Here is a 12,272-nt window from a genome sequence, read left to right on the forward strand (position 1 = left end):
GTAATGATAATCTCTCTCTCTCTCTCTCTCTCTCTCTCTCTCTCTCTCTCTCTCATTGCACAACTTTTACTGAATGCCTGTTAATATGATTAATAACAGTGACCAGCTTATTAGATCCATAAGTAAATCAATAGTTAAATAATAGTGTACACGGTTTTTGACCTACAAGTATCAGTCATAGAGACCCACACGACGATTAATTATAGCTGCAGAACTGAAGCTCTTCGGAAAATTTGGGTTGACGGACTACAGTTATACAACAAAAATAAGATATTTATTGCGCACAAAAAGTTGCGCACGTATTTGGACTTATCTAATAGTTTAGGGATTCCAATTTATAATGTGAATTTTTTTAGCTCAACATATACAACAAAAATTAGATATTAGTTGTGCACAAAAAGTTGCGCACGTATTTAGACTTATCTAATAGTTTTGGGATTCCAATGTATAATGTGAAAATTTTTATCCCCAAAAATTTCTGACATTTTACTTCAGAAGTCATTACTTACTTGCCTCTAAGCATCTTTTAAACATCCTTACCAGCCCTGAAAAGAGAAACGATGCGGTTTGCATTTTTTTGTTTACAGGTAAAAAAAAATAGCGACTATTAATACAGACGTATATTTATCATACGTCAATTTCAAAGATCATTAGATTGTTTAGTAAAACGTTTGAGTCAAATTAAGTGGTTGCCTAGTAGCTAAGTCTCTCGAAGATTTTTTGGTATGAAAATATTCACAAAATATCTTTCTAAATTAATCCAAAAACCAAACGCAAGTTTTAGTGTGCAATAAATTTACTTTTTTGTATGGATGGAACTGTAGCTCTACGGTCCGTCAACTTGAATTTTTCGTAGCGCTACAGTTCTGCAGCTAGGAGTGACTGAATAAAAGAAACTTCCCCCTTAAACTCCGAATTCTAAATAAGCAGGGGACGTCCTGCTTACAATATTCAAAATTTTAAAAAGTGCGTAAATTTTGTTCTATTTTTTTTTTTTTAATCTTTTTTTTGTGCTGTTCATTACGTACCGATAAACTAAATATAGTCTGTTTGATTAAACTTTTTGAAATTAATTAATAATATTTGATACCCCAAACCTTATCTTGAGAGATAATAATCTTGCACGAAATACTGTAATGCAATCTGAGAGTAATAGATCAATTACTAGAAAGTTTGATTCTCTTAAGACTTTAATTATACTTAAGTCTGTAACAAGTAATGGCTTCCGTCACTTTTTTATTTTTTCAATTTAAATAAACATTCCTGTCAATGAAGTACAATCAAATCGATAATATGGGAAAAAATCAAAGAGTTTTCATGTTTTCCTCGGAGATATTCACATAGAAAAAATCTTACGGAGATTCAAAATGGGAAATGTTTGCATCTTTTCTCCATTCAAAAGTACTCGTGACACCTCGCACATATCAGGGGTACTTTCGTATCTTTAGCAATGCAAAATCGCCGCAGACTTTGGGTTGTGTATTGAAACGTGAGCGGAAGAGGGGGGCGTTTTTGAACAGACATAAAACCATTTTATCAAGAGCTTGGACTTTAGTAGTAGTGTCAAACAGGAATGTGACGTAGATATGTGTATTTCATTTCTAGCCACTCAGCCATGGCTCTTTGAAACAAGATTTGTCTGGATTATGAACAAAGACTATGCAATCAGTGCATATTTCGCTTGAAACCGCGTCAATTTTAACTTGTTTTGACGCAAGGAATGAATAGCTACGTCTTACTGAAAGTCCAAGGTCTTGTTAAAATGGTTCTAATCTGAGCTGTTTTCATTTAAGTGAATTGATGCATACACATGTAGTTTGGTTCCAAAGGTTTTTATGATAATTGAGATATAACGCAAAAAATGTTGGAAGCAAAAACTTGGGACAAAGTATAGTCAAACAATTTGATTAAAGCTATTGTAATGCAATTTCATCCTTTAAAATAAAAAATACTAAATTCACTACCTTAGCTGCACTACACACCGTACCTTACTCGGATATCTCGACGTTTTTAAACAGTCCTATCTAGTTTTAAGATATCGAAGTTTGATTGTATGTGTCGACATTTCGATACTACAGCATTATTGTAAATAATAGCATTTATGTAAATTGTGATATGTTATCTTTATGCCAGTACCAAAAATAATAGTCTAGTCATGATATAATTGTAATTCTTATATTTGAGTATTTTTGAGTATTTAGCTGATCTTCTTTAATTGTCTACATTAACCAATCAGAGTGCGGCGTTTAGTCGCGCGATGTTTTGACTACGTCATTTTAACTGTCAGCTGTCAACAAGTTTGTAAATACCGCAATCAATGGGTTTAAGAATGGTTTCTCCATAGGTTGTGTTTCTACGCCCAATGCCCCCTTTCCAAAAAATCATAGTTCTGCTTTGAAACATAGTAATGTTATTCAGGATCACATACGCAAAGGTTTATCTTTGAAAAGAATTGCTGGACCCTATGCAACTCCACCTTATTCTCAATTTGTCTCATCTCCTCTAGGCGTAGTTCCTAAGTCGGAACCAGGAAAATTTAGAGTTATTCATGATCTTTCTTACCCAAAAGAAAATTCAGTCAACAGTTATATACCAAAAGAATACTCTACAGTTCAATATGATACAATTGACTTGATCATACAACTAGTTCAAAAGTATGGAAAAAACTGCCTTATGGCCAAAACAGACATAGAGGATGCATTTAGAATCATTCCAGTGAACCCTGCTGACTATCATTTGTTAGGATTTTCATGGGACAATGAATTCTATTTTGATAAATGCTTACCAATGGGCGCAAGTAGTTCATGTCAGGTCTTTGAACGTTTGAGTGTTGCATTACAGTGGGTAATGCAGACAAAATACAAAGCTGGTGATATGTCACACATATTAGATGACTTTTTCTTTATTGGGCCAGCTGATTTACCAAACTGCAAAAATGATTTAACACATTTTCTGTATCTTTGCAAAACTATTGGGGTACCTATCAAAATGTCTAAAACTCAAACGCCTACAAAATCCATTATTATCTATGGCATTGAAATTGACTCCACAAAAATGGAAGCACGTCTTCCTCTTGGAAAAGTTGAAAAGATTAGAACACATCTTTTGAACATGCAGAGTAGGGAACAAACCAATCTACGTGATCTTCAGTCTTTAATTGGTCTTCTTAATTTTGCTTGTTCGGTTGTTGTTCCGGGTCGTGCTTTCCTTCGTCGTTTAATAGATTTGACCTGTGGGGTGCAAAACCATGATGATTTGATAGACCTTACAGATGAAACAAAATCAGATATTGAAACATGGGTTTCATTTTTGGCCTCGTTTAATGGTAAATCTGTGTTTTTGTCTCAAAAATGGTTTTCATCAGATCATATCACACTCTATACAGATGCCTCAGGTTCTTTAGGCTTTGCAGCTATTTTTGGTTCAAACTGGTTTGTTTCACATTGGCGAGAAAATATGGAAAATTATCAAATTGCTATTAAAGAGCTGTTTCCAATTGTCTTGGCCATTGAGATTTGGGGTGAGGAGATGAAAAACAAAAAGGTTCTCTTCATGTCTGACAATTTAGCTGTTGTACAGGTTATTAATAAACAGACTTCCAAAGAAGTAACTCTTATGAAATTAGTACGCCGCCTAGTGTTAGCAACCCTAAAATGGAATATTCATTTTCGAGCAAAACATATACCTGGCAAATACAATATTGCAGCTGACAAATTGTCTCGTTTCCAGTTTCAGGCAGCCTTTCAATACATGCCTCAATTGGAACCCAACCCAACACTCATTCCAGAACCCCTGTTGGAACTTTAACTTTGCAAGCTCAGCAGCTTTTAGGTGCGGCATTATGTGACAACACAAAAAATGCCTACAAAAGAACATGGAATCTCTTTATTCAACACTTTCCAAATATAACTTCCATTCCTCTTTCACCTGCAATATTATGCAATTTTATTGCCTGTCTGTTTTCTCTTGGCTATTCCCCAAATAGTATATCTTCTCATGTTTCAGCCATAAGCTATGTACACAAAATTCTTAGCCTTCAAGATCCATCTGAAACATTCTTAGTTAGGAAAATCATACAGGGATGCCATCATTCTGCACCTAGTAAAGATTCCAGGTTGCCGATTACAGGTCCCATTTTGTCAAACATGTTAAAATCAATGGATCTTTCTGTTAAAAATTTATACACTAGGATTCTTCTGAAATCCATTTTTTTGTTAGCTTTCAATGCTTTCTTGCGTTTAGGTGAGATTGTGGTAAAATCCAAAACTGATCAGTGTAAAGTAATTCAAAGAAATGATGCTACTTTTGAAATGCTTCAAACAACACCTGTGGCTGTTGAAATTGTGTTAAAAAATTTCAAAACAAATAAAACACATGACATTTTTCAAATCCATCTTAAAGCATCAAATAATAAGGAAATGTGCCCCGTTCAAGCATTATATAATTACTTGCATACATTTGGCCACAAGTCAGGTCCATTGTTTCAATTTATGGGAGGTGAACCAGTAACTTATGCATTTGTAGTGAAAAATCTTACTAATATTATTGATTTTGTTGGTTTGAACCCTGCTTTATACAAAGGTCACAGCTTTAGGATAGGGGCAGCCACTCATGCAGCACATTTGGGTTATTCTGAAAACTGCATTCAAAAAATGGGAAGATGGAAATCTGATGCTATTCGTAGATACATACGTTTGTCAAGCTTTACATTTTAAATACATATAGCAAATGCTATGTATGTATATTTTTCTGGAAGGTTTTCACAGTTCAGAAGTTAACTGCTGTGTTAAATAATTGTATCTGATATGCATTGTTTGTGTTGTATATTCAATGTATAGATTAGTTGTATGTCAAAATTCAATTCTCATCACAATTCCCTATCATTTGTCTTACATTGGACATTAGTCAAAGTGTGATTCATGTATAACATTTATCTATACTATGTGCATGATGTGGTTACACATAACATAACACAGGTCAGAAGTAAACTGATGTGTTTATGCCTGCTGTATAGTTTTTTAACCATTGTTTCTGTTGTTTGATTTTGTCATTTTAGTAACATGTGCCTACTGGTTCATCTGAAAATGTTTGATTACATGTCTATCTGTATTTTAAAACATGTTTGATAGTATAAAAACTTTTAACATGTATATTATACTGTCATATTAACACAGGGCAGAAGTCAACTGATGTGTTAATGCTTGCAAGGTTAAAAATAAGATGTCCATAGTGGTATGCAAATTTTTAACTGGTTTGGTTATACATGTATAGATAATCTGTGCCTTCATGATATGTTAATAATTATATCTCCATATAAGGCAGAGGTTAGTCATTGCCTTATGTGTTGTATGTACTGCCATCTTTCATATTGTTGACTACCATGATCTGGCTAGTCCACCTTGTGTGGGGTCTTTTTGTGCAAACCTGCTGTTTGCTTTTGGTGGCTGTTTTTGTTCAACAATATGTTTGTTGTATGTATATTTGGTACATGTTGATAATGTATACATCTTTGTTTAATATGGGGGAGGTCATTTGCTCACCTTTTATAACTTACATTCAATGTCTGGTAATTGATATTATGACTGTTTGAAGACCTCCCCTTATTGCCTAATTTTTCTTATTAGCAAAAATAAATGGCAGTATATACACACAACCATGTTTTATGTTTTTCAATCAATCCTAGCCAGATCAACAATATTACATAATACAGCATTATTGTAAATAATAGCATTTATGTAAATTGTGATATGTTATCTTTATGCCAGTACCAAAAATAATAGTCTAGTCATGATATAATTGTAATTCTTATATTTGAGTATTTTTGAGTATTTAGCTGATCTTCTTTAATTGTCTACATTAACCAATCAGAGTGCGGCGTTTAGTCGCGCGATGTTTTGACTACGTCATTTTAACTGTCAGCTGTCAACAAGTTTGTAAATACCGCAATCAACCCACCCTCCTTCCCCTTCATCACCTTTATAGTTGGGGATTTATTTTGCACTGTATAACACATGTATGTTGTTGTTGATATGTACAATGCTGTTTTTGTTCAACAATATGTTTGTTGTATGTATATTTGGTACATGTTGATAATGTATACATCTTTGTTTAATATGGGGGAGGTCATTTGCTCACCTTTTATAACTTACATTCAATGTCTGGTAATTGATATTATGACTGTTTGAAGACCTCCCCTTATTGCCTAATTTTTCTTATTAGCAAAAATAAATGGCAGTATATACACACAACCATGTTTTATGTTTTTCAATCAATCCTAGCCAGATCAACAATATTACATAAATGTATATATGTTAAGAAAATTGACTAACTTATCTTGCTTATAAAAAAATATATAAATGAAATAAACCCCCCAAAAATACCTCATCCATGAACCAACTTGTAAAAAGCGGAAAATAAATGGTTTAACATCATGTGACCACCGCGAAGGTCTGCAGTCCTTATATAAAACTAATTAAAATGATAAAAGTAAGATCTCAGCAGGTTTATTTGTCATGGTATTTAAAAAGGTGTTAATAGAATGAACACTTTCGAAATCTTCAAAATAGATTGTAAGAATTTCCATAAACATCCATAATGATACATGTACCCATGCAAGTATTTTATATTTTTACGGATAACTATGCCAGGGTCGAGGAGGTAATTTTACATCCGATTAAAAAGCAGCATAATATATAAAACTAACATATATTATATATCTATTTACTGGCCATGAGGACAATAGCAAATTAATTTTCTCCAAAGACAGCAACCATTTTCCAAGGCGAAGCCGAGGAAAGTAGTTGCTTTCGAAGGGGACAATGCATTTTCCATTGTCCGAAAAGTCATTAAATAAGTATTTCAGTTTAACGAAAAAAACTTTATCATTTTGGCTTTGAATTTAATGTAGCGAGTTGGATTACTCTAGAAGTATTTCGAGTTAAGGTGGTATCGTATGGTACATCTCCATAATGTGACGTACTTCTGATCGAAATACATAATTGTTTACTACCAAAATTGTCAATAAACAGCGTAGAACAATCGGTTTGAGCGTTAACTACGAATCTTTCTTTCATTATTTTGAATTCCGCTGGGCCTTTCATAAATTTTCCTTTTCTAAACATTTTTGAAATATTAATCTTGGTCAAATATTGTAAAATTTTATAATTTTAAACCAGTGAAAGTATTTTATTAATCACACACACTTCCTCTCTTGCTATCCCAACTCTCTCTATCTCTCACTCTCTCCCTCTTTCTCCCATCCCACACTCCCTCTCCCACCCTCATTCTCTCCACTCTCTTCCTCCCTCCTGCTTTCCTCACTATCTCTTTTTAACACACTTTCCCTCTTGCTAACCACACTCTCCTTCTCTCCCAACTCTCTCTATCCTTCACACTCTCTTTCCCTCCTTCACTCTCTCTGTTCCACATTCTTTATCTAACACTCTCTTTTTCCCTCTCTCTCACGATATCTTTCCTTTCCCTCTCTCTCACTATCTCTCTCCTTTCTCTCTTTCCCTCACGCCCTCTCCCCTCCACACTCTCTCTCTCTCTCTAACTCCTGCTTTCTCTCCTGCTCTCTTTCTTTCTCTCCCCCTCAATATCTCCCTCCCTCCTGCTCTCTCCCAACTCTCCCTTCCACACACTTTCTTTCTTGCTCTCCACACTCTCCTTCTCTCCCCATTCTATCCTTCACTCACTCCCTCTGGGACTCTCCTCTTTCCACACTTTCTCTCCCACACTCCTTCTCTCTCCCCTCCCTCTCTCTCTCCTTCATTATCTCTCCCTTCTCTCTCTCTCTCTCTCTCTCTCTCTCTCTCTCCACACTCTTTCTCTTCCAATTTTTCTCCCACTGTCACATTCTTTTCTTTGATCTTCCCGCTCTCTCTCTCTCTCCCTCACTTATTCTCTCTACTCACTTTATCTCTCTTCTTTTTCACCCACTCTCCCCACTCTCTTTCTCCCTTTCTCTCCCCACTCTCTTTCTCCATTCTCCCCACTCTCTTTCTCCATTCTCCCCACTCTCTTTCTCCTAATTCAATATCTCTCTCTCTCTCTCTCTCTCTCTCTCTCTATCCCCATTCTCTTTCTCCCTCATTCTCTCTATCTCTCTCTCTCTCCACTCTCACACCCCTCTCTCTCTCTCTCTCTCTCTCTCTCTCTCTCTCTCTCTCTCTTCCTCACTCTCTCTTTTTCTCCCAGTCTCAATCTCCCCACTCTCTCTACCTCACTATCTCTCAACTTTCTCTCCCCACTTTCTCCATCACTTCTCTCGCTCGTTTCCTTACTCCCCTCGACTCACTCATTCCCAACTCTCTTACCCCTCCCCACCCTCTTTTCTCTCTCTCCTCTCTCTCTCTCTCTCTCTCTCTCTCTCTCTCTCTCTCTCTCTCTCTCTCTCTCGGCCGTGTAGTGAGCGATCATCATTACTTTTGTTGGGCAATTACAGGGGTGTATGGTACACCTTCGTACGATAAATTAAGCAAATAGTTTCCTTTTTTTATATCTCTTCATCTAACAACTGAGCATATTAGAGTAAGGTGTAAGCCACTAACTGTAGGTCCACAGGGGCTTTTAATTTTTTAAAAATCTTTGTACAATGAAAGATTTTTCATGTATTGTCGTATGTGGCATTTGAGTTGAGGTTATATTTCGGTATGAATTTATTTGTTACTTCAATGCAAATCAATTTCTTGTGCGGTTCCATATACCATCTTTTGTTTGGCAAACTTTACATTTATCATACGATGTAGATATTCTTTTTATCTTGACTCTATGTGTTTCATTCTAAATCATAGGGTACGCGTCATTTTACCTAGAAAAATCTCTAAAGACAATATTTACGGATGATATTTAATACGTCCTTACTTATATGAATAAATACTCGGTAAGAATAAGCGCAAATAAAACTTTGACACTATATCGAAGCGGATTTTGAGCTTAATATAAGTAATGTTTTTTTTAAAGAGATAAACCACGCTGTCAATATCAAATTGCAATCATAAAAGTTTTCTTTAATAATGATTTGTTAAAAAAACGAAATTTACAGGATATCAGTTTACTCAGCTGTGAAAGTATCATGCTTTTAACAGGAACAGGGTAGATGAAGCCTTTGAAATTTTTATTCTGCAACCACATTGACTTCTGACAGGGCCAGCCATTTTGACGTCTTCGAGAAAGACTGAATCTGATTGGACCATCAGGAATATTAACCAATGAAACTGAGTTTAACATTAGCTATCACAATGGCCGGTCTGGTCAGAAGTTGATAGGGAAAAGCCTACCAATTATTTTCCCATAGAACTCCATACAAATGTTATGACCTCTCAGTACTTTACTATAATAGTTTCAGTCAAATCTTTGGTATCATTTGAAACTTCAATTCAAGACCTTTCAGGAAATGACAAAAAAAATATAGGGTCCCGTGGCGTTTATAGGTCAAATTTGCAGTTGTTTACAACTTACAGCGATCGGCAGTAAATGTCACTCTTCATAAAAAATCAACCCCCACCCCTACAATTTTTCCTAGTGTTGCTATATTCTTTAAAATATTCCCCCATTCCATCATTTATTTTAAAAACTAATAATTTTACTACAAAATGAGAATTGTCACAAGTCATACCTGAATTCAGCCAATCGCCTAACGCCTACCCATTCATTCCTTATTACAACGTTCTATAACTTTTTCTCTGATGTAAACATCCGGGGGTTTGGTACTCTCATTCCTATAGTGGCTGCAGAATAAAAGTTCAGTTTGGAGAGTATTTAAGGAATTTTATCGGAATTTAAAGCTATACACGCTATAATTTACGTCAATTTTGAATGACAGTGAAAACGCATGTGTTTGTCTACCTATAAAAGTTATCCTTAATCTGTAAATTACAATGGTGAATTCCATTTCGTTACAAAGATAAAGATTTATGATTGTTTTTTTTCCTGCCAGGAAAATATACCTTTTCATGAATATTGATGAAGGAAGAGCGAAACCAACCTCATTGCGCATGTCCGCGGAGAACTATGTGGTCGTTATTGTTTGCCTGATTGAATATCCAACTTGATTTTTATATGCTTAACAGTTGTTACTTTGAAATACATACATGTATAATGAGTAAAATACGTTTGTCATTCACGATACCCTTACATCTGCATTAACAGGATCTAACAGGATTAATAGGATCTATTATAGGATCTATAAATAGCACATAGGGGAAAAACACAGGTCTACGTCATTTTTTTGAAGGATTCGTATTCATATCTACTCACAAGCTTGTATTTTTTTCTTGTGTTTGTACTCGTATATCTGACAAATTTATGCTTTTAATTACTGAAATATCCTTTCCCTTTGTGAAACTATCACAATTATGAAGATGTTGACCCTTCACCAGTTGTGGTATGATAGACTAAATTTAGCTGTCGATATCACGTGATAGATTGATATTCACGAGGAGGCATTACTTTCCTGGCAGGAAAATAAATATTTTTTAATGTTTAATATTTGATATATTTGTTACGTGATCGAATTGAGCATTATAATTAACAGCATAAAGGTAACTTTTATAAGTAATCAAACACATACATTTTGAAATTCCCCGTTATTCAAAATTGACGCAAATTATAGCGTGTATAGCTTTAAGGATGTAAGTAGCATACGTTTGATGTGAGATTTTAAAAGATTAGTGCGAATGTTTCTCGACTTGTTGCAACACTGCTGTTTTCATAGGCAAAATCCCATCGTGAGTCCTGGACCGCTAAATGTCCGGGTAAAAATAAACTGGCGACTTCGAGAGAATAATGACGTATATCTCCGCTATTTTAAGACCCATCAACTTGAAATTCGGCATGAGTGTATCTCGGACATTACTTTTATGAAAAATACATTCATATTGCGAGTGTTTTAAAAATTAATTGATTTATTAGGCTTTTGAAGCGAGCTGGTAGTTTTTCATCTGGGTCAGAGTTCGACCCCTTTCTTTATTTATGGTTACATTGAAATTAATGTTAAAACGGGCTTCGGCCCTGTGCCAAGGAGGAAAGATTTCACGTCTGAATTGTGTCATCAAAGACCGTTCCTGTTTGGTTATGTTCATAATTGATACTTAGGGTTCTACTTAAACATTTTGTTTGAACGCCACATACATGTACATGTATGGCCTGAGCTTAGTTAGATACCTTGTTTTCAATCTCCATTTATTTTTATATTTTAAATACATGAATAAAAGATTTAAATTTGTTTTCGTCACAAATAGGGATAAAATCAAAAAAGGAACACATATATGATTTATTTATAGATTTTCTTTTACTTGTCAGCACCAGGTGTTGTTGTTACGAAAACTCTACAAGAAGACTTTTTTTGGTAAGACGGTCACCATTTTTAACCAGGTAAAACGTAATTTTGTCGAGTTGTGACCGCATGTTGTAAACTTTTTTGTGTTTGTAAAACCTTTTGTTCACTGTTAGTTATAATAATTAATACACATCGTTGTCACAATAAATTAAATACGTTAAAAACAGGGTTAATTTACATGTACTACAATTTTATTTCATGTGCAAGAAAATGCATAGAATATCAAAGAATAGCAAATATTACACAAAAAAAAACAAACCAGTACAGCAAATGAACTTCTGCAATAGTTTTATTATTTTCGATTCAATATGGTTGTTATTCTAACCTCTCAAAATGGCCAAATTCATCTCAACTATGCAATACGAAGAACACCGTTAAATATATTTAAAAAAAAAAAAGGAACTGGGGGTTATTCTACATAATAAAAGCAGTGACGGGTATAATCCTACAGCTGTCGGAGACATCCTGAAACGTGTACTGTGTAGAGACGGACCAACCAGACACCGAGGATTTCTTGCTCACTGACTTCACGACTGACCCATATGTCTCTCCATTGGTAGCGGTATCACATCGCTCAAAAGGGATCTCCGCACTGAGAGAAAAAATGCCGATTAGATCTCCATTTTGGACGTCAATTTGGTTTTCAGTGGGGACTTCGAAAGTTCGAATCCCGCCAACAAAAGAGTTAGATATCTCGTTCTGACCAATCAACATGTACCTGAAAAATGAAGAAATCATACTCAGTAAGCCAAGTGTAGTTTGTAATGTTCGGGGATTTTACGATAAAAAAAATGAAAGTTTATTTTTACATTAAATAACTATAGAAAAAAATGATACATGAATAGATATTATTTACTTAATCAAAACAAACAAAATTAAAACAATATTATTGATTTTTGATTTGAAAACCAATCATCAACTGTAAAGCTAC

At 34.8% G+C, this 12,272-nt stretch overlaps 1 protein-coding gene across 1 annotated transcript in view; it reads right to left on the minus strand.

Moving 5' to 3' along the window:
• Positions 1 to 11,731: 11,731 nt before the first annotated feature.
• Positions 11,732 to 12,272, minus strand: part of LOC105337195 (uncharacterized) — a 28,012-nt gene continuing 27,471 nt past the window's right edge. The window contains exon 31 of the mRNA XM_066087692.1: positions 11,732 to 12,059. Within this exon, the coding sequence (XP_065943764.1) occupies positions 11,756 to 12,059 (304 nt within the window). The 3' untranslated portion in view covers positions 11,732 to 11,755. The remainder of the gene's footprint in view (positions 12,060 to 12,272) is intronic.

Source organism: Magallana gigas, chromosome 6 (assembly GCF_963853765.1).
Source record: "Magallana gigas chromosome 6, xbMagGiga1.1, whole genome shotgun sequence".
NCBI lineage: Eukaryota > Metazoa > Mollusca > Bivalvia > Ostreida > Ostreidae > Magallana > Magallana gigas.